At 42.1% G+C, this 23,591-nt stretch overlaps 1 protein-coding gene across 1 annotated transcript in view; it reads left to right on the top strand.

The window, feature by feature from the left end:
• The window catches only part of FAT2 (FAT atypical cadherin 2), a 101,212-nt gene that overhangs the window by 69,186 nt on the left and 8,435 nt on the right, over positions 1–23,591 (top strand). The window contains exons 9-20 of the mRNA XM_066590430.1: positions 968–1,178; positions 4,193–8,239; positions 8,370–8,566; positions 11,153–11,306; positions 12,236–12,469; positions 12,712–13,098; positions 13,991–14,205; positions 15,254–15,391; positions 16,115–16,258; positions 16,338–16,535; positions 17,022–17,829; positions 18,017–18,162. Of these exons, the coding sequence (XP_066446527.1) occupies positions 968–1,178; positions 4,193–8,239; positions 8,370–8,566; positions 11,153–11,306; positions 12,236–12,469; positions 12,712–13,098; positions 13,991–14,205; positions 15,254–15,391; positions 16,115–16,258; positions 16,338–16,535; positions 17,022–17,829; positions 18,017–18,162 (6,879 nt within the window). The remainder of the gene's footprint in view (positions 1–967; positions 1,179–4,192; positions 8,240–8,369; positions 8,567–11,152; positions 11,307–12,235; positions 12,470–12,711; positions 13,099–13,990; positions 14,206–15,253; positions 15,392–16,114; positions 16,259–16,337; positions 16,536–17,021; positions 17,830–18,016; positions 18,163–23,591) is intronic.

The raw sequence follows: 23,591 nt of genomic DNA, 5'->3' as shown, positions 1-23,591 counted from the left end.
TTATCTTCTAGCTCGTGTTAGTCTCATCATTTCAATAATATACTTGCATCAAATTTATGTTACCGCTGTAAATCATGTTTGAAGTGGCTGCAACTAGGGTTTTCCCTTCCAGTGTCTCTGCAATCCACTTTTTGTCATCAGGTACAGAGCTTCTATAGTAACGAGAACACAAGGACATTTCGTTAGCAATAGGGGGAGGAGCTATCTTTACAGGGGTTCTCCTGTGCACTCAGAGGCTGCAGGCTGACAAATGTGCAGACACTGTGATAGTGATCTCTTTAATCTCTGCTGCCTCTGGGGGTGTGTATATGTCTCTGTGTGTTTAGTGTGTACATGATATTGCGTTTACTCACCATTTGGCCAGAATGCCTGAATCATACTGGGAGAGCAGACGGGTGGGCATTCAGATACTGGACCACAGATTGTGTAGTGCAGAATGGGAAGTCAGGGCAAGAAAGTGCAGGACAGTGAACTGCTGGCAGAATCCTAGGCTTGCTACACGTTCCCTGCATGAAAGTGGATTGCAAACAGCAAAGTAACAGAAAAATGGTTAAGACCAACAGAAAACCATAGATTACAGACATGAAATAGGGTGCAAATGGCAGCAAATGAGAGGGTAAGGAGAAGGTGGTATATTTTGGAAAACCTGTTGAAAACTCAGGAAGCTTTGAGGGAAGAGAAAGAATTGATTGTATAGGAAAAGATAAACATAAGGATAAACATAATGCTGTGGATAATGAGATGCAAGACATTAAAAGAGATATGTTTATTTCTTAAACTCATTTGTATATGGTGGAAATGGTGGAAGAAGGCCCCGTTCCAAATTTGGCTAAAAGACATCTAGGACAGTTATTACACCCATGAGTGGGACAGGGCAGTTCTTCAACATGTCATTGACCATGACATACAGTATGTATTCCAAGTGGACCAATAGATGACTAATTTGCTCCTTTTCATTCTCTTCTAGGTACGAGATCAGGGAGCTCAAACAAAACGAAATGTTGTACGGGTCACAATTCAGGTAGAAGATATTAATGACCATTCCCCTCATTTTCTTAAATCTGTGTATGAAGGAAGCATTTCTGACTCATCAACTATTGGAGCTGAGGTGCTCCAAGTACGTGCCACGGATAAGGACCAAGGACTTAATGCAAAGATCCAATACTCCATACAGTCAGGTGAGTAATCCATAAAAATTCTGTAGTTACTGTGAATTTGTAGTTAAAGAGGTTGTCAAGTTGTAAGCTATTAATGGCCTATCCTCACCACACTGATCAGCTGTTTGCTAGGTTGGTACGCTCGTGCACTGACCTGATTGCTGCAGGAAGCAGACAGCTCCGTTCTTATTGCAGTGGTCAAGCTTGATATTGGAGGGCTGTTTTCCATTTGTTTCAAAGAAAACTTGACCTGCAATACCAAGCCTGGCCACTGCAGTAAGAACGGAGCAGTCTGCTTTCTGCAGAAATCAGCTCCATAAAAAAAGAGCTCTGGCCTAGTGAACAGCTGATCGTTGTGTGGATCCCAGGAGACAGACCCCTGCCAATCTAATATTGATGGTCTATGCTGAGGATAGGCCATCAATAGTTTGCAAATGGAGAACCAGTTTAAAGAATATGTAGCACTATATATTTAAATATATATATTTTTCATGTTCCCGATTTGCACATTCTGAGCTAATAAAGAGCAGGCTTTTCATCAGTTAGCCTGGTAGTAAGTGTTAAGTTATTCCTCTGCAGCATCACTAGAGGAGAATAAATCATGATCATGCTCTAAAGTTAGACAAGCCCTTTGAAGCTGCTCTAACTTTGGAGGACACAACATGTTCATGCACTACATTGACAGTCTATTGATTCCAATAGGAATATTGTAATGCTTTATTTCTCCTGTAGGGGTGCTGCAGAGGAATACAGCACTTCCTGCCAGCAGATTATAGCTGATTGCTGGGGGTCTCCAGCTGTGAAGAACATATTTTCAGGGGGATTCTTCTAGTCCATTGCAAACAAATTCTGGGTCCTATTTCTTATGGAGACGCTCTACTAAAAATCTTCTAAACTACGAAATAGGTCCATATGATGCTGTAGTATAAATGTCAGTAGAGTTCTAAAAGATCTAATCGGAATCTTCCCACAATTGTACTAAATGGATTATAACAATACTTTGTCAAACTGGATAAACCACAGCCTTCCTTGATCGAGGCGTAAGATTTTACCATCACAAGAATGTGCAGACTGCTGACTTGACATTCCTGACTTGTAATCAGCCGAGTCCTATTCAGTTGTGCCATACGACTGCTATGCCATGCTGCAAACACAATGGATGGGCAGAATTCTATGGCCCGTAGAAGAAATATGGCGTTATGAAATGTCAAAAAGCATATTCATTTAACCCCTTCCTCTGCAGCCCTTTTTGGAGTCTTCTTTTTTTTCCGTTTTATTTCTCCATCCCCACTTTTTAAAAATTCCATTTTTTTTAACGTTTTTGACGAGTTGTAGTTTCCACTGGTACCGTTTAATATATCACATACCGCGTTTCCCCGAAAATAAGACATCCTCTGAAAATAAGACCTAGTCGAGGTTTTGCTGAAGTGCTAAATATAAGGCCTCCCCCAAAAGTAAGAAGTAGCTCCGTCCCTGCTGTGTGAGTCTGCTGTGATGAGCTCCCCCTGGTGGCCGGAAGCTGCAATTCTGTACAAGTGGTCCAGGAACTGCTGTGGGTGATCATTACAGTCTCCAGACAGTGTGTGGGAGCCAGGTACTTGACAGCCCTTATTTCTTGTGGCCCTGTGTCTGAGTCAACTAGGGTGTCACTTTGATTCTTTAGGGGGTGATGGTTACAGTCTCCAGACAGTTTGTACATGGAAATAATGGTAGTAACAAGAAATTCTTGATAGGATTCACAGTTTTTCTGGTTCTGCTGGTTTGTGATGACAACTACTGTACAGTATATAAGAAATGTGCATTTTTTTTGTTCAACAATAAATGTGAATTCTTTTTCATGGAAAAATGAGACATCCCCTGAAAATAAGACCCAGCGCAACTTTGAGAGTGAAAATTAATATAAGACACTGTCTTATTTTCAGGGAAATCAGGTAATATATTGGAAAACTTTTTTTTTAGTCCCCCACAGAGAATTGAAGTAGTAATCACTTGGATTGCTTATACAATATACTGCAATACTTAAGCATTGCAGTATATTGTATTTCTGCAGGCAATTTACTAAGCCATCCCACAAGTAAGACTTGATAGGCAGAAATACATGGCAGCCCTGGGAGCCTTCACAAAACCCCAGGCTGCCATGACACTTGGACAACTGTCCACAATTGTGTTGTGAGTGAGATCTTTGGGTGAAGAAGAGGGCGCCTCCTCCATCTGTTGGGTCTTTTATACTGTCAGCATCATTTAAATGATTAACTGTCATGATCAGCATTATTTCTGATCCTGGCGGTAGCGTCCAGATGTCAGCTACCAAAGACAAATGACACCAGTGGTGTAGAGTAGGAAGGGGTTAACAACAAGTAATAAGTCGTGTAATTTTGTAAGCTAAAGTAACAGTATTATGACTGTGATGAGACACATTAGATGTATATTGGCTGAAACGGCAGTTCACGGTGGGTCCGGATGATCATCTAATGTAAATGGTGGCCTCTCAACTCTCCTCTAATGGCAGATGTCAGGGGAGATAAAGATCAGGCAGTTGCATTTCAACATACCTGATCTTTTTTTTTTTTTTTTCTTCTAAGTCGCTGCCAGAGGTCTCTGAAGTGACTTTCTCCCCTTTTTATATTCTAAACACATGGACTCTAGTCCAACTGTGCAGAATAAATGTTGGCTGAGAAGCATTCATTTAGTGGTCATCTAATGTGTAAGGCCAGTCTTGTTGACTTGTTTGTACAGGCGGTTGTGCCTGGGACTGCATCTCAATCCCATGCAGTACCAAGCACAACCTCACTCATAGGTATGGCGCTACACCTGTGTGAACAATATCTTTGGCTATAGGATATATGGAATTGTGGGAACTCTATGTACTGCCACAAAGCCATATGCATGAGCCCTGATTGAATGGGACTGAACTGCAATACCAGAAACAGCCATGGACAAGAGTGGTGCGGTTTCTGGAAAATAAAAAAAAAGATGAATTTGTTATTCTTCTACAATCCTAAACATTCATGATATTCTTTATTTTACCTTGACAGGTAACAATGAAGGCTATTTTAACATTGATGCATCCTCGGGTCTGATTACCCTTGCAAATGCACTGGAGCACGCTACGAAGAGCCAATTCTCCTTGACAATCCTTGCAGTAGACCAAGGCACACCACTGCTTCAGGATGTAGCCACCATCAACCTGCAAGTCAAATCATCCGATGCATCACCACCCAGATTTATCTCTACAGAACATGTGGTGGAGATAAGTGAATCCGTGCCTATTGGATCTTTTGTCACTATGGTGTCTGCAACCAGCTGCTCCTCCATCAATTACGACATTAAGGAAGGGAACAAGGAGGGAGTCTTCTACATTAATTGCTATTCAGGAATTATCACCACTCAAAAAAAACTGGATTTTGAAACAACCTCATCTTACCAGCTCAAGATACGCACGTATAGCTCCCTTGGATTTTCTAGCGACACAACAGTATTTATCTATGTCATCGATGAGAATGATAATTCCCCCGTCTTCTCCCAAAGCTCTTACTTGGGTCAAATCAATGAAGATGCTCCAGTTGGTAGCATGGTAACCCATTTAGATCTCACTCCTTTGATCATTCAGGCTACTGATAATGATACAGAGTCAAATGCTTTACTGAGTTACCAAATCCTAGACCCTGAAATAAGGAATTACTTCAAAATCAATCCAAGTATGGGAACAATATTTACGGTGGCAGAACTGGATTATGAGCAGACAACACAGTTTTCTTTTTCTGTCCATGTACGTGACTCAGGAAATCCAAGTTTTTATGCCTCTCAGCCAGCCAAGGTTACCATCCAGGTCACCGACATCAACGACTCTCCACCTCAATTCTTGAAAGACATGTATGAAGTGAATGTATACTCACCAGTTTATAACCGTATGCAGCTCCTCACCTTGACAGCCGAAGATAAAGATTCCAAGGTGGAGTACAGCATCTCGAAAGGCAACACAAATGGTATATTTTCGATTGACCACAAAACGGGTCTTCTTGCCGTAAATGATTCTTCTCTCTTGAGTTCTTACCATGAGCTTTCCGTAAAAGCTTGGGATGGGGTGTTCGAAGATACTGCAGTAGTAAAGATTAACGTGACAGGGATACAAACAACCAACCTAAAATTTGACCAGCCAGTTTATACCGTCAACGTTACTGAGAATGATCCTCAGATCTTGGATTTAAAGGTGGTAGATGTTGTAGGAAACCAACTAAATGAACCGATTTATTTCTCCATTCTTACTTGGACAGAATATTTCCAGATAAGTTCATCTTCTGGACTGCTCCAGACGAAAGGCTTCGGGTTTGACAGAGAGTATCAAGACAAATATGATGTGGTTGTAGAAGTAAAAGACAGCAGAAATCCACCTCAAGTTTCTCAAAGTAAGGTTGAGGTGTATATAGAAGATGTCAATGACAATGCTCCGGTATTCATTAACACCCCATATTATGTAGCAGTGGAGGATGACTTAGAACCCGGAGATGTTATTTTCCAGGTATCTGCTATAGATAAAGACATTGGAAGAAATAGTGATCTAACATATCAGTTCAAAGAAGATTATAAATATTTTCGGATTGATCCATCCCTTGGAGATATAATTCTGAAACAACCCTTTGACTATGAAGCATTAAATCAGTATGTTCTGAAGGTCATCGTGAGGGATCATGGTAAAATTGTGTTACAAGCTGAAGAAGAAGTGGTCATCATTGTCAGAAACAAATCTAACCCGATTTTTCAAAGTCTGTATTACATTGTGGTCGTGCCAGAAAATGTACCAGCTTACACTCCGATTTTACACATCCAAGCTCGGAGTCCAGAAGGTTTCCGCGTGATTTACAATATCATTGAAAATGAAGCTCTTAGTCTATTTAGCATAGATTTCAAGACGGGGTCCTTATGTGTTTCAGGGCAATTGGATTATGAGACCAAACCAAGTCATCTTATAACTATAAGAGCTACCGACTCAGCCTTGGGTTACTTTTCAGAAGCAAAGGTCTTAGTTAATGTGGAAGATGTTAATGACCACCGGCCTGTTTTCTCACAGTCAGTCTACACCAGCCATGTTAAGGAAAAACTACCTCCTTCCAAACCTGTGATTCAACTTCTAGCTTCAGATGAAGACTCAGGAAAGAACCAAGAGGTCTCATATCACATCATAGGAAATGAAACAGAAGGAACTCATGAATTCTTCCATATAAACCACAAAACTGGTGAAATCTCCACCACCCAAGAGCTGGATTATGAAGCCACCCGTCAGTTTCAACTCAAAGTGAGGGCTACAGATAATGGCGTGCCTGCTCTGTACTCTGATGCTCTGGTTATCATCAATGTTACTGATATGAACGACAACCCTCCAAAATTTAGGCAAGAGCAGTATGAGGCCAATGTAAGTGAATTGGCCAACTGCGGACATATTGTGGTGAAAGTCCAAGCTCTTGATATGGATAATATTGACGCTGGAAAGCTGGAGTATCTGATCCTTTCTGGCAATCATCATCGGCATTTCACCATAAACAAGGCATCTGGAGTTATATCCCTTTCAAACCTGTGTCGGAGCAGTTTAAATATGTCTTACCATTTACAAGTCTCAGCCTCAGATGGTGTCTACCGGGATATTGTACCAGTATATATCAATGTCACCCATGCAAATAAGCATACCCCATCCTTCCAGCAGGAAGTTTATGAGGTGGAACTTGCTGAAAATGCCGAAATAGGGACAACCGTGATCAAAGTGAGAGCCAACGATCCCGATGATGGGCCTTATGGGACTGTCAATTACACAATCATAAATAAACTAGCTATGGAAATGTTTTCGATAGATAATAATGGCCATATAGCCACTTTGAGAAAACTAGACCGGGAAAACGCAACGGAGAGATTCATAGCTATTAAAATCATGGCCACAGATGGAGGAGGACGAGCGTCTTTCTGCACCGTCAAAATAATTCTGACAGATGAGAATGACAATGCTCCTGTGTTCATAGCAAATGAGTACTTATTATCTGTTCAATCTAACCTTAGTAAAGGGGCTCCTATTATTCAGGTGGTTGCTTTGGACGCTGATGAAGGGCAAAATGCTGATGTTACCTATTCTATTGATAAATATGATGAAGATCTGGTTCAGATCAATCCCTACAATGGTACTATCATAGCAAAGAAAAGTCTTTTTGGGTTAGAAAACAAAGATATTAGTTTTACAGTTATAGCAAAGGACGGGGCACCACCCAACTGGAGCTCATTGGTACCCGTCTCTCTTCATGTTGTGCCAACAGAGGTTGTTTTGCCAAAATTTACCGAACCACTCTACAGTTTTTCAGCTGCTGAAGATTTACCCACCGGTTCTGAAGTGGGTTTGGTTAAAGCAACAGCTGCAGAACCAATTATCTATAGTCTGGTGGAAGGAACAACCCCAGAGAGTAACAAAGATGGGGTGTTTAGTTTAGATAAGCACACAGGAGCAGTGATTATGAAGAAGGGTGTAGACCATGAGACGACCAAATGGTACCATATAGATGTCCAAGCCAACTGTCCTCACTTGGGGAAAGAGTTGGTGAGCTTAGTTTCAGTGAGCATTCAAGTAAAGGACATTAATGACAATCAACCTGTTTTTGAAGCTGATCTTTACAGAGCTTCATTAATGGAAAATATGCCTGCGGGGACAACTGTCATACAGGTTACTGCCAATGACCAGGATACAGGCTATGATGGAATAGTAGTTTACAGTCTGAAAGGTGATAACAATGAGATCCACACATTATTCACCATCGATACCGACAATGGTTGGATCACAACATTAAAGGAGCTTGACTGTGAGAATCAAGAGGTCTACCGATTTTACGTGGTGGCCTCAGATCAAGGCAAAAAAATACGTCTTTCTTCAGAAGCACTAGTGGAGGTCATAGTTACTGATGATAATGATAACCCTCCAAAGTTCACCTCTAAAGTCTACCGAGGATCTGTAGCCGAAAACAGCCAACCAGGGCAAGTCATAACGACCATCAAGACATGGGACAATGATGTAACTGAAAGTAACAGGAAAGTCATATGTTACATAACAGGTAAGCCTACCATACTTCTATAATATAGACCTTCTAACGTACTTGATCTTCATAGTTTATGTCAAATACATATACAAGATGTCACTCTGGATAGCAGTCCTCAATAGAATTTATAATGTTCTATTGACAGATGGAGACTCCTTTGGGCTCTTCAGCATTAATGAAATTGGGAACCAGTGGGTGATTTCATCTAAAAAACCTTTGGACAGGGAAGAGACAGAGAGACATTTTCTGAGTGTGACGGCTTCTGATGGGAAATTCCAGGCAACTACCGATGTGGAAATCACTGTGTTGGACATCAATGACAATAGCCCCGACTGTCAACAGGTCAGTGGTTAATGCGGTAATTAGGTGATGTTCACTCTAATGAAACAATACAATATTAGTATATTTCTAGGAGTTAGGTCCTAGAGTATTATTTTACATTGTAGCAGAGCAGCTAATTAGAGTTTTTGAACTCATTTCAGTCTTGTATTTTTCCCTTTTTGAGGCAAAAGCAAAAGAGAAACTTTAAAGGGGTTGTCTCGCGCCGAAACGGGTTTTTTTTTTTCCATAGGCCACCCGTTCGGCGCAGGACAACCCCAAAGGATGTGTTAAAAAAAAAAATTTTTATTACTTACCCGAATCCCCGCTCTGCGACGTCTTCCTTCTTCCTTCTTCTTCCTTCACCAAGATGGCCTCCGGGATCTTCACCCACGATGCACCGCGGGTCTTCTCCCATGGTGCACCGTGGGCTCTGTGCGGTCCATTGCCGATTCCAGCCTCCTGATTGGCTGGAATCGGCACACGTGACGGGGCGGAGCTATGAGGACCAGCTCTCCGGCACGAGCGGCCCCATTCAACACGCAGAAGACCGGACTGCGCAAGCGCATCTAATCGGGCGATTAGACGCTGAAAATTAGACGGCACCATGGAGACGGGGACGCCAGCAACGGAGCAGGTAAGTGAATAACTTCTGTATGGCTCATAATTAATGTACGATGTACATTACAAAGTGCATTCATATGGCCATACAGAAGTGTATAACCCCACTTGCTGCCGCGAGACAACCCCTTTAAGGTAGGAGAAACATAATTGTGAGTTTTAGACATCTCATTAAAGGATCAATCCCTGATTTGGCAAAAAAAAAAAAATGTGTTACATAACACACCCCTTATCCTATGCCTTTGTGAAGAGATTAGATCAAAACTAATACTAAAAAAATAAAATTTTTAATAAAAAGTTCAGTTAAAAAAATAATTTAAAACAACTCTGTTCCTGGGTTTTTGAAGACTGTTCTATGAGAAATTACAGATATGTAGTAGGTAAGCAAGCTGAGGGCAGACTCACTGGTGGCACAGGTAGTTTGGCTCCAACTACTTCTGTGGCATCACGGCAGTTCGGTACACTCGGGGGTAGTGGAACTTTTACATAGTCATACCGATCATGCTTGGTGTCTCAAGAAGTTAGCTGCAGTGGAGCAGCGCTAAATAAACATGGCCACGTGCTGCTCAAACAGTTCTTACAGAAGAAATACCTTGAACAGCCATACACAAGTATTAGTGGTTTTGTGGAAACAGTAGACTGGGCTTGGCATTTGTTTGGCGCTTAACTTCAGTTCTTCACAAGGCACTCACTCACTTAGAAGCCTCTCTTACCCCCCTGCACATACAACACTTCTGGCAGACATGGGTAGCACTCAAACAATGGTCAGCATTAGAGATGAGTGAGTATACTCACTAAGGCACATTACTCGAGCGAGTAGTGCCTTATTCGAGTACCTGCCCGCTTGTCTCTAAAGATTCGACTGCCGGCGCGAGTGACAGGTAAGTTGCGTCGTGAGCAGGGGGGAGCGGGGGGGGGGGGGGGAGAGAGGGAGAGAGAGATCTCCCCTTCGTTCCTCCCCGCTCTCCCCCATCGCTTCCCGCCCCCCTGACGGCACCCAAATCTTTAGAGATGAGCGGGCAGGTACTCGAATAAGGCACTACTCGCTCATCTCTAGTCAGCATTAGTATTGAGAGAACCGAATCAGTAAAACCTTATTTTGGGTCGAACTTTGCTAAAGGTTTGGTTTGGCACAAACCTGAACCGAGTTTTTAGCAAAGTTCTACCTAAAACAGGGTTCTACTGTTTCGGTTCTTTCAACATTAGACCTGAACACTTGTGTATAAACACGGTCTAAGAGCATAAAAGCCCTGTATAGCACTCTCAGAGGGTCAACTCTTAAAAGACTTGTACCAAAATCTAAAGTTATTCCCTACCCACAGAATGGTGAATAACTTTATGAACAGTGCAAGTTTGATACCTGGGACCCCCACCGAACCCAAGAACCCAATGCTCTCTGCATGAATCGAGTGGAGGAGGCACATGTGCACCACCACTGCATTTATTCCAATGACGCCGTTGGAAATCGCTGAGTACAAGCAATGAACAATCTAGGAAATTTAGATCTTGTACCTGGTTGACCGGCCGGTGCAGGCCCTTGTAGCTGGGCCAAGGTTCTATACATGTTGTATCTACAACACAACAAGCTACCACATTTCTGTCACATGCTACATTTTTCATTACCCTACCCGCCAACATTGAGAAAAAAAATAGGAGCCAGTTCTCTGGTGCCTGAAATTTCCTTTTTGTTTTGGCTGCTTCCAAAAACAGCACATGAAAGGCTTCGTCAATGCGAGTTGCTCTGATCACCCTGATAATAAGCAGCGGCATTTTGATACGTGTCTTGTTTGAGTGCACAGAGGCTGAATCGCTCTTCTTCCATCAGTAAAGAGGAGACATCTAGCCCCCAACTCAGCTAGAAATAACACCAGCATTACAGAACAGTCGCTCTTATTCAGCTCTGTTTAGGATTTCACATTCCTGAAACGGTTGGATTGCTTCCATAGAGAATTAGAAAAAAAAAGACTAAGATAATTCTCTTCTTATCAGATGCTTTACACAGCAAGGGTAGCTGAAGATGCCCCTCCTGGGGTCTTTATCCTGAAGGTATCAGCCAGAGACTCTGACATTGGTAATAATGCCATGATCACGTATGGACTTTATGGGCTTGGAGACAATCAGTTCCGACTAGATCCATATAGTGGTAAGTATTACCAAAATCCTTCTGGGCTTTGTTGTATCAGTATCTAATTCATCTGATTCACTTATTTTAAAGTTAAAGCTCATCTATATAACTTAAAAGGGTCGCCCAATTGTAAACCATTGATGTCTTAGCCTTTGAATGGGCATCAAAAGTACATCAGTGGGGATCTGCCAATCAGGATTCACGTTAATGAGCTGTTTGCTGGGCCGGTGCACTTGTGCACTAAGCCGATTTCTGCAGGAAGCATACAGCTCCACTCCCACTACAGTGGTGAGGCCTGGTATTACAGGCAAAGTTCCCATTGAGGTGAATAGGAATATTGTGTGTAATACCAAGCCTGACAACTGCAAAGAAAATGGACCAGTAGTTTACAAGTGGACAGCCTCTTTAAATTTTAGGCATATCTATATAACATAAGCCGCCCATATACTTGAGATAACAGTAGGCCAAACCTGACGTTTTGGTGTGACTGGAAGATAATCTTATGGGGGCAGTGCCTAGAAAGGGCTCATAACTGCTCCCCATTGCATTCTCAATCGAAAAGTATTCTAAGTGTGAGGTTAACTATGGTCCAAAGTCTGTTACCCAACAGTTTACATCTAAAACTCAAAAAAAACTATGGGTATTACTCATTTAGGGTCTATCCAATAATACCAAGTCACGATATATAGGTAGGATATACTGTGATTTGATAATTGGTTTGGGTCTGACTACACAGACCTCTACCTATTAGGAATAATGGCAGTTCCTCATCACAACATAGGTTTGATCCGGGTCTGCAATCCGTTAGGGTCTCAGCACTCAGACCCGCCAGGATCACCAAATCCTAGTAGTAGGCCATCACTTGCTATTACTGAAATACCTCTTTAAGTATCTATGTTACATCACTTGACTGATATAGGCATTTAATATTTTATCATGTCCAATAGGTGAGCTTACTACACTGGCCCCATTGGACAGAGAGAAGAAAGCCTCTTACCACATGATTGCAAAGGCCACGGATGGGGGAGGACTGTCATGTCAAGCTGACATCATCCTTTATCTGGATGATATCAATGATAATGGCCCTGTATTCTCCATGGACCACTACTCCGTCACTGTGTTTGATAACACTACTTTGAAGACTCCTGTTGCGGTTGTTCTTGCTAGAGATCCAGATGAAGGTAATGCAAAATGATTGTGATATTGTACTTGGGAGTCAAAATGGTGATGTTGTTGGGCAAATTCTAGGATCAAAGTTCATTAAAACTGGTTGGATTAGTAGAATGAACTTAACTTACTTCATAACTAAATTTGTGGTCTAAATGTCCTTGTATGTGGGCATCATTGAGGCACGTACGTGGTTTGGACATTGTTCTTTGTGAACAGTGATGAATAAAACTATCCTGCTGTATTTGTGCTTTAGGTTTCAACTCTGAAGTTCGATATTCTCTCAAAAACTCTGCGAATGGACTTTTCATGGTAGACGAAAACACCGGAGTGGTTTATCTGGAAAAGCCTCTAGAAAACATGGAAGACCAAGTGATTGAGTTGACCATCTGTGGCACAGATCGTGGTTTACCCCAGCCACTTTCAACATGTCTACCCATTTCAGTATCTGTAGTGTCTCTAAGTTATTACCGATCAGTGTTCGGAAACCCTGAAAAAATCATATTGGTGCCAGAAGACCAAGCCGTAGGGTCTGAGCTCTTAAATCTGTCGGAGTTGACTCAAGATTTGGAGGACAAAGCAAGAGTCACGTATGAAATCTTGAGTGGGAATGAAAATGGGATGTTCCTCCTACATGACACAGGTAGAGTATTTGGGGTCTGTATATTGAGAAGTTAGAATGGACTAGAGAATTTACAGAAGTTTAGATTAGTGGTGGGACAAGTATAGGCGCTCTGGTCGACAACATTGGAATTCTTCTATCCCCTAGGCATAACCTCCCTATTATAAGATAGCAGTTTTACTAGTTTATGTTTCTGCCTTACCTAAAGAAATCCTCTTGATCTTAACCCTTTCCAATCCACTGTCTGACGTCTAAAGACGTTCTGATTTAAGGCTGTACAGCTTTGATGACGAAAGCTGTCCGGCAGGGTATTCTTACTGTAAATTACTAGCCATTTTGTGTTCGGGGGCCTCTCCAGCATGTCCCATACCGCAGTACTGGTTCTAGCCAGCAGATGACGCCATTGTATAATGGTAGAAAGAGAAAGCCCCCTAGGAAACCCTGATTCCAAAATTGGATTGCAAAGGGTTAAGGGCAATAAGTCATAGAAAAAGCTTTTGAAACTTTCCTTTTAGATGCGGGTCATATGAAAAATGTATTCTGTGTGTAATGCCCTGAGGGAAAGCAAAAATTAATTGATTTCAACGGGCTGATGGCTGCTTTCTTCCAGAAATGACATCACACTTGTTCTTGGATTGTTTGACCCATGACCCAATTGACTAGGGCTGAGCTGCAATACCACACATAGCCTATTGACAAAAGTGGCACTATTTCTGGAAGAAAGCACTAACCTCATAAATAATACTTTAATACTGGTCTTGTGCTACCAAATCTAACAGACCCAATACTTTCTGTTTCTACGTATACCATCGTTTGTCACAAAGCATTGGATCATATCCATGATAATACCATTTACTTGTACCATTTGCATCTAATTTTGTAAATGTGTATTGTGTTTTGATACCTGTTTCAGGCAAGTTATACTTAAACAAGAAGTTGGATTATGAGTCTCAGCATCAGTATTACCTGTCAGTCGAAGGCACAAGGACAAGTACTCCGCCCCTGAGTGACGTCACTGTTCTTGTGGTCAACATTACCGATGTCAATGACAATAAACCTATCTTCAGCCTGAAGGAGTATGAGGCCGAAATTCCAGAGGATGCAGTTGTGGGCGACCTAATTGTGGTGGTAAGGAAGGGGACTCTTCAATAGGAGTAACTATACTGTTTTACAAGGACTTACATTTCTATAGGTTTTGAACACCATATTGTTTCCCGTTTTTATCTACAGCATAAAATTCATTGGAGTTGGGTTCCTAGCTATAGGGAGTGCATAGGTAATAGTTGAACCCAGGCACTGATCCATGAGGAGATCCATAGGCCCCTCTGCCATACAAAATACAAGTATTAAAAATGTCACATGTGGCAACTGATGTATGGGGCTCAGTTACAGATTTTGCACTGGGGCCCACATTTTCAACTTGCCTGTGATTGGAAAATCTACAGTGGGAGATGAGCCTGTTGATCTCATGGGAGGCACTGACTTGACACATGCTTATGTCATTAAAGCAGTGCTGCCATCTGGTCACAAATGGCTGAGATGGAAACCACTAATTATGAGGTGGCCAGGATGACAGAAGTATCCTAGCAGAAATATCCGAACCTTTGGCTTCTATGGGCGTTATTGAGACAGCATAGCACAGGCTCTTGGCTATTTCCATCCTTCCAACAACCCAAGGCTACTTTATTCAGGGTGACTGGAGTGATCGGGGCCCCAACTTAAGATGGGTTCAGGTTCCAGTGGTGGTACCTGTCTAATGGCCAGGGTTCATTTTACCTCTGGCCTAGAGAAAATAGCTCTCAACGGTGGCCTATCTCAGGTGGATGTGCCACTGAAAAAGGTCTGGGACCAATCAGAGTCTATACTTTTTCCATGGCCGGAAGGGCTACCCCTTCTGGGCCTTCATCTGTGTTGCACCTTGCAATGTGCTGTGAAAGAACTTGCGCCGGTTCCACATAGTACAGTCAACTCAACCCGATTTATTAAAATAGAATAGGGTGACAGAGGACAAACCAAAAAACGGAGGTCACCCCCTTACACCTGTACCTATCAGACTGGTGTAGTATTTCTTGTGAATGTGCCATACCTGCCTATCATGGGAATACCCTTTTAAGAATAGTGCTATGTCTGTGTGTACTATTTATTATATTACTTCCATGATGCAAACCTTCCGTAGGTATCCGCTGCCGATCTGGATGGACCAAACTACAATAAGGTCACCTTTCAAATTGTGAGAGGCGACTCTCTCGGTCATTTTTCAATACACCCCGAGCGAGGAGATCTGAGAGTTTTGAGTCGACTGGACAGAGAGAAGGTGAGATAATCCCACAAAGTGGTTGAACTTGTCTCATTGACATTCAGTAAAAAGCACTGGAATGTGCCTTTACTTTTCCGTTCTACTGGTTATTTTTAGAGCCTGATTCAAAAAGTTATGTAAGTGTTCAGCTTTGAACTATGTTCTGTTCTGCTTAATTTCCTCTTAGAATATTCCTTATACAGGCATCATAGCATGTTATCACATTGAAGCACCTCGTGCCATGTATAATTCTGTCAGCGCTAGGCTCTTACATGTTGCTTTCGGTAGATTTGCTATTCTTTATGTCTAGCTTCCTTACATCTAAAATAGATTCAGATCTTAGATGGAAATGTTACCCTTAGGCTACAATCCAATGGGAGAGCAGCTGCAGGTAGCTTCAATTCCCCCTGTTTGCACACCATTTGTTAGCAACAGAATAGAGGCACTGCTTGTGGCAACTGTAGTCATTGAATGGAGAAGACCTATGACAATGTGGCAACACCTCGGCCCACCCCCGAGCAGCATACAAACCACTGTAAGCAGGTCCGGTATTCTGCTGATAGTAATTGGAAATAAGCTGCGTAATGTAAACCCTCAAATATAACTAATAAACCCCAACACCAAAGGGAAAAAAGTGAAAAATGTATATAATGTGAGAAAAATGCTTTTTCTTAATAGCATCATATATGTATATGTGTTCTTCTTTATAACATACCTTTCCGTGTTCTCCTTCTATGCCAGAAATCCAAATATTCCCTTGTGGTTCGAGCCTCAGACAATGGTGTCCCATCGCTCTTCAGTGAAGGACTCGTCAATGTACAATTACTGGATGTGAACGACAACTATCCAATGTTCTTACAGTCCAACTATAGTCTTGTGCTTCAGGTATGGATGACCTGAGTGAGCGATTGTACTTTGTCCACGTTTTCCTATTGTTCTGAATGTACTTATGTTCTTTCCTCAGGATGGTTCTCCATCCGGCACTAGTGTTATGACACTTATTGCAATAGATAAGGATTCCCCCAAAAATGGACCTCCCTTCAGTTTCCAAATTCTTCAAGGAAATGAGGACAATGTGTTTCATATCAGCCAAGATGGTCTTCTTTCTACAACATCTATCCTCACCAGAAATGTGAAGGAGAAATATGTGTTAAAGATCCAGGTAAGAATGGGCTCAAATTTGAAGAACGAGAAGGAGATAATGATAATTTACAAACTTGGACTCCAAACATAGTTCAAAAAGCCTAGTAACTTGGCCCAATCTCCTAATGGACTAGCATGTAAGTAATATGGCTGTATATGAAATAAGGTACTGGCTGAGTAGACTACGATGGTCATCAGAATGGAATGCCATGATTTCTTGATTAAGTCTTGAGTCTCATTCCAATAGAAATCATTTAGTTAAGCGCCCATCATTCATATATGAGGTTTATATTGACCATTATGCCACTTACAAGTTGTAAGGATCCAATGCAAGCCTACAGAAATTGTAAAACTTCACCGCCAGATGAATTTGCAAGTCCAAAGTTGGATCTTGCCAACTTTAGACATAAAATTGGATCTACAGCTGATGTTCTAGGTTGTCAGTCCAATAGAACATGCAAAATGTTATTGACCCCCCCACTTATTTCCAATTATTATTTTTTAGGTCACTGATAGCGGCATCCCGCACCTTTCTTCCTCCGCGTTTATCACCATTCAAGTCATTGACCAAAGCCGACACTCTCCGACAGTGTTGCCACTAGAAATCTTCATCACCAGTAGTGAGGTGTCTTTCCATGGCAGTGTTTTGGGCAAGCTGCATGCTACGGATCAGGATCCCCATGACACACTAATGTACAGGCTGTCCGAAGAGGAAATGAGAAAAGGCCACTTTTCTGTAGGGATAACAGATGGCAAAGTAATAGCACTTGAAAGTCTTCACCAAGGACATTACTTCTTCAATGTCACAGTCAGCGATGGGACATATTCAGCCACAGCTCCAGTCCATATCTATGTATGGTGTTTCAGTGATGAGGCACTTCAACAATCGTTGGTTCTACGTTTCAAAAACCTATCTCCAGAGGACTTCATAGGTGACCACTGGCGAAGTTTTCAAAGGTTTCTTGGGAACCTTGTAACAAGAGACCGTCAACAGATTCAGATGGCCAGTCTACAGAAGGATGAAGAGTCTTCATCTTTGGACCTTGTTTTGGTGATCAGAACAGGTTCCAACTCATATGGAAGTCCTCAAATTCTATCAGAGAAAATCAGTTTATCTAGACGGGATCTTGACCAGACTGTTGGGTTACACATTGACAATATATTTTATCTACCCTGCCATGGAGCCCAATGCAAAAGTCGTACATGCCATGAAGTGATAAAGCTAGACCAGACAGTATTATCTTCTTACAGCACTGCCCGGCTGAGCGTTATTACACCACAGTACAGTCTACAACAAGTCTGCACATGCAATAGTAAGTCTCTTATTGTATGTTTATCCTTCTGGAGAGGGGTGGGCTCACCTCATTGACGTTACTTGGGTTCTTCACCAAGAACAATAAATAAAAATGGCAGAGTCTTATAGAATGTTACGTACAGAATGATTGGTATTGAATGGTTTGCCAACAACAGTTTACTGTTTTCTTGCTATATTATCATTAGGTACAGCCTTGCGGTTTGATGGCCACAGTTTTTTGTATTATCGCCAGGAAGTTTCCAGGGGATGGAAAGCCAAACTACGTCTTAAGACCCGCCAACCTCAGTCTGTTCTGATACATGTTAATGGTTCTGTCTCATCTCTGCTAGAGGTAAGTTAGATATAAGTGACAATTAGAGATGAGCGAACGTACTCGGTAAGGGTGATTTCGCAATCGAGCACCGCGATTTTCGAGTACTTCACTACTCGGGTCAAAAGTACTCGGGTGCGCTGTGGGGCAGGGGGTTGCAGAGGGGAGTGGGGGGTAGCAGCGGGGAACAGGGGGGAGCCCTCTCTCTCTCCCTCTCCCCCCCACTCCCCGCTGCAACCCCCCGCTTACCCACAGCGCACCCGAGTACTTTTCACCCGAGTAGTGAAGTACTCGAAAATCGCGGTGCTCGATTGCGAAATCGCCCTTACCGAGTACGTTCGCTCATCTCTAGTGACAATGTAAAAGGGTGTACAATTGCAAAAAAAAGTAAGTGAACCCTATGGAATCACCTAGATTTCTACATTGATTACTAATAAAGTGTGGTCTGATTGTTATCTAATTCACAATTTTAGACAAATACAATCTAAAAACACACAAACAGTAGTGCCATTCACATCTTTTATTGAACAAAAACAGGTTTAGTACTGTGTTACCAGTAGAGCAAAATGTGATTGTTTTCAGTAAGAGAAACCAAGTGAACTTGTAGATATCCGCCAGCACATCCCGCAACGCTCGTGGGCATGAGCCCTTAATGGGTAACAAAACTACATGATGTTATATCGAGCTTTCAAACCTACTCAGGGTTCTTCCTCTGGCATAATGGAACAGATCTGAAGACGCATTTATATAAATACCTATACACAGGATAACATAAAAGGGCACAGACATAATGTGATTAATTTGCACTTAAAAAGAATTCCAAAACAGGATAAGAGGGCACAGACTTGGTTTGATTAATTAACACTTAGATAAATACCAGAAAGGCATGAGCAGTACAGTAAATACTTAATTAGTCCAACGACAAGGAATGTGAAGGTTTTATGGTCTCTGAATTGAAGTGAGGGGGTCACCAGGCCAGCGTGTTACCTCTGCTCTAGATTTTTCATATCTCATATTCTCCACTGATGCAAAAAGCCCCCTCCGAAATTCATTCCGCTTTTGATAGTTTGAAAAATGGTTTTAAACTTTTATTCCCAAATCCTTCTGTGACGTTGGGATTTGAAATTGCTTTTAAGTATAATAACTTTCATGTTATATGTTGTGTCCATGACTAGAAAAATGCTTCACCACAGGTAATTCGGTCTTTCTCTCTTTAATTGTGTGGCAGTAAGACCTCAGCCTCACTTATAGTTTTTGTCCTATTTCCCCAACATAAAGGCCCCCAACAGGACATTTACTGCACATGTACAGAACATCAGACATTGAACATGTGAATGTCCCTGGGATCTTATAGTCCTGCTGTGTGTTGGGGATCCGTATCCTGTCCGCGGTCAGTACATGTGAGCCGGTCCTACAGCTCCTTACATTGCAAGGATAAGTTCCTTTTTGTGTATCAGAGGGCAATGCACTGGTGATTATAAAGTTCCTCAAATTTGGAAGTTGCCTGTAACACAGAAGCGGAGGGTCCGGGAATATAGTTATCATACGGTCATCCCTGTGTAGAGTATGATGGAGTTTCTTTGCGGTTTTCCTTAGTATCTCTAGCTGAGAATTGTAGGTCACTACTAGAGGTACACAACCATTTCCTTCCTTCTCTGTGTATTGGAGCAGTTGATTTCTGAGCACATTGAAAAAAGTAAGTGAACCCTTGAATTTAATAACCTGTAGATCTCCCTTAGGGAGCAATTACCTTCACTATAGGTTTGTGGAGGAGGAATTTTGTACTATTCCTTCCTACAACTGTTTCAGTTCATCAATATTTCTGGGATGCCTTATGTGCACAGCATTCCTCAAGTCATGCCACAGCACCTTAAAGGACCCCAACTTGGCCATTCCAAAACATAAATCATCTCCTTTTTTTAACCATTCTTCAGTTGATCTTGGGAAAACTTTAGACAGGCGGCGATGTTTTTCTAATAGTGGACATATGAACAGAGTTTTGTTTCTACTTTGTAGAATCTTCTTCATGTCTTTCGCTGTTCTCCTTGGGTTCTTTCTCACCTTTTCAGGATTGCCCATTGTGTTCTTGGAGTAATCTTATCACTATGCCCACTTCTAGGGAAAGTAGCAACAGCTCTGAATTCTTTCCATTTGTAGATACTTTGCGTACCCGTGGATTGATGTACAATCAAGTTTTTTGTATCCTTTTTTCAGTGGCATTTGTTTGTATAAAACATCATCTAAGCTCATGTTGTCCCAACAACGGCTGCAGTGAGTTCATCCCCTAATGTTTCTCACCTGGCATGCCAACGTCCATCCCTTCAATGTAGCCAACGTCCATCCCTTCTTGGAGAAGCCAACCTTTTGGCAATCAGCAGTGGTCCAATTCTGATGCTGCTGTTCAAATTGAAGCTTTTTCTTCTGATGCGCCTTCGTTACCATCCGTCTGCTTTGGAGCTCCATACGCAGTCGGGTTCACTGAAATGTTGTTTTAGACAAACATCTGGTAGCTCCCTGATTCATTTGCATGGGTACCTCTCAATGGCACGCGGTGCTCTGCAATTTGTATGTTGGTTATTCCTATTGGTGCCATTTGTCTACTCACGATACACTTTCACTACAGCAGCACGCGAACAGTTCACAGACTGCGATGCTTACCACCCTTCTTGGCCCGGAAGCCAATAATCATCCCTTTTTGCAACTGTGATAAATCGCTCCTTTTACCATGTGAGCAGACAGTGTATCGCACACCTTATACACCCGCCAAGCTAGCCAATGGCACATCACTTCTTTCATGGGCTACGCGCTGCTGACCTCAAACGTAGGAGGTGGTTATAATAACGTGACTGAACTGTATATAAATAATTAACGCTTTGCAATCCAATTTTGGATTCAGGATTTCCTAGGGGGCTTTCTCTTTCTGCCATTATACAATAGCACCATCTGCTGGTTAGAGCCAGTACTGCGGTATGGGACATGCTGGAGAGGCCCCTGACAACAGAGCGGCCAGTAATATACTCTAAGAATACCCTGGCGGACGTCTTCCGACATCGAAGCCGTACAGCCTTCAATCAGAATGTCTTCAGACGTCATTTTGCCATTTAGTAATTGATATTGTAACACTTTGTATGATCGGATTACATATCCCAACACAGTACAAAAAGGTCCTGGAAGATATTCCACATTGTATTACACTGAATGAGAAGGTTATCAGATACCCTGACTTATAGGAGATTATTCCAATTAGAGAATTCATAGAAATGTGAATATTGTGGGGGCCGTCGTAGACAACAGTGGGTTTTCAGGCTTCTGTAATCCAATGCAAAATATTCCTCCGTAGTTATAGCGGCTGCTGCCGCTTGTGCCAGATTCTTGCAGTAAAGTGTTGCCAAGTTCTCAAACACATCGTTCACCATACAAAGTACTGCAGACCTCCACCTGCAGAGACGTTTACGTGCAACATGACCTTTTATCTGCTAATCTTTTACACCTTGCTTAAAGGGGTTGTCAAGGATCACAAAAAAGTCAGCATTTTTTTCCCATAAACAGTGCTGTACTCGTTCATAGGCTGTGTCTGGTATTGCAGTTTAGCTCCATTCAAGTAAATGAGGCCAATCTGCAATGTCAGATAAAAACTATGGACAAGAGTGACACATTTTCTAATCCTTGGCAACCCTTTTAAAGACAGTGGCGTAAAGTCCGCGGGGCTGGTTGCTTAGCTCTGACTATATTGCCACTTTTTCTTCTTAGGTCCAACTCAAAGTAATGTCAGTGTGTGAAGTGAGCATCTCCCACCGCTCACTGTTAGTGGTTGACATTGGAGTGTCAATCAAGTCCGATGTCACCAGTTGACAGTAAGGGACCGCCTACCTGACACATTGACAGCACCAGGAGCTGAACCTAAGAGGAACCCATCCAGGTGAATGGTGGTGGATATGGAAGGAAATAGGAATGGAGTCAGCAGGGCAGATCTATACAGCCAGCCCCGTTGACTTTACACTATGACAGGGCCTTCTTTTAGCAAGTTGTTATGATTCTTTCGAGACTTTGCCTTCTTATCTGTATTTAGTTTAGCTGGAAGACAAGCAATATGGCCACCATTGTAATTACCATACCAATTGTAACTCAAGTTCCCTAGAGACCTCTGTGGCAAATCTGCCAAGTTATTTAGTGATTGTGTCTTGGTGGCATAATGTTGTATATCAAGACCAATTTGAGGTTTAGGGCTGTAAGAAAGCTGGGTGCCAATCAGTTAGGGAGCTGTAATTGTGACCATGTTAGATGCCATTCAGCTTTCATACAAACAGATATGTTTTTATCTGTCAGACAAATTACGATACCTTTAACAACTTAACAGAAGAGGACAACTATATTTTAAGGAGTTTTTTGGGGTTTTTTTTTAACTTCGAGAAAAATTTCCCTTGACCGTATTTTATGAGCAAGAATTCTTTTTTCAGAGGTTATTATAGTTCCCAACTGTTGGCACCAGTGTTGGACTGGCATGCCATAAGGTGGCCATACATGTTATATTCAGCTAACAGCTGTATCTCTCAATCCCCTCCCATACACATGCATGCTCAGCTCAGGACTGAGATATACAGATTTAGCCACTACTGGACACCTTTGGTGGTGACTATTTCCTATAGGAATAGAGTATGTCATGCCTAATTCTTCTTTTCTCCAACATATGTGATCAAACTCAAGGACACCATAGAACACCTTAGATGATTGGCTGGTCCCGCTGAAATAAGTGGGTTCGTACAATATTCGTCAGATGTTTATGGCCACCCTACAGTAAGCCTATACAGAACATGTGCATGTCCACATCCTAAAATGTGCTGTATTGTAGTTTTTAAAGGGAGTAAAAGCAATCTGAACTGTCTGTAACCAAAGGTGATGGGCTCCAAATCACTTCAAGGACTCTTGAATACACTGTTGGCACCCTAAACTCCAATCATGAGTAGCCACACCTTTGTACACAGGGAATTAAAAGGATTTTGCCAAAATGGCATCCTCTTGCCCTTCTGCTCCTTGGGAGGTTTCTGAGCTTGCCTTATGACACCTACATTTGAACAGTGTACCACCCCAATCAAACTCAACACTTGGATGCCACTGCCCCAAGAGTGGGTTGAGGGCCTAAAGGCCATATGAACGTCATAGAGCATGGTCTCCATTCAGGACTCCCCATTAGGTCCTAAAACACGAACCACTCAGTAAGCGTGGCAGATGTTCTACCATCCTGTTATAAGACAGTCATGTCAGGCTAGTTATGGCTACCCTTGTCAAAAAAAATTAGCTGGTCGGGGCATTCTTATAGAGTTTGCACATCTTGGCACAACCCCTTTTAAAGGGGTTACTCACAAAGGCAATCTCATTGAAATAGAAACTGGCAGGTGCAGCTTCTCTAACCTGTAGTGATGAGCCGTTATCGCAAGCGGAAGCGGTGTTTG

The sequence above is a fragment of the Eleutherodactylus coqui genome, chromosome 2, assembly GCF_035609145.1.
Source record: "Eleutherodactylus coqui strain aEleCoq1 chromosome 2, aEleCoq1.hap1, whole genome shotgun sequence".
Classification (NCBI taxonomy): domain Eukaryota; kingdom Metazoa; phylum Chordata; class Amphibia; order Anura; family Eleutherodactylidae; genus Eleutherodactylus; species Eleutherodactylus coqui.
This window is presented reverse-complemented; position numbering and strand designations above follow the sequence as displayed.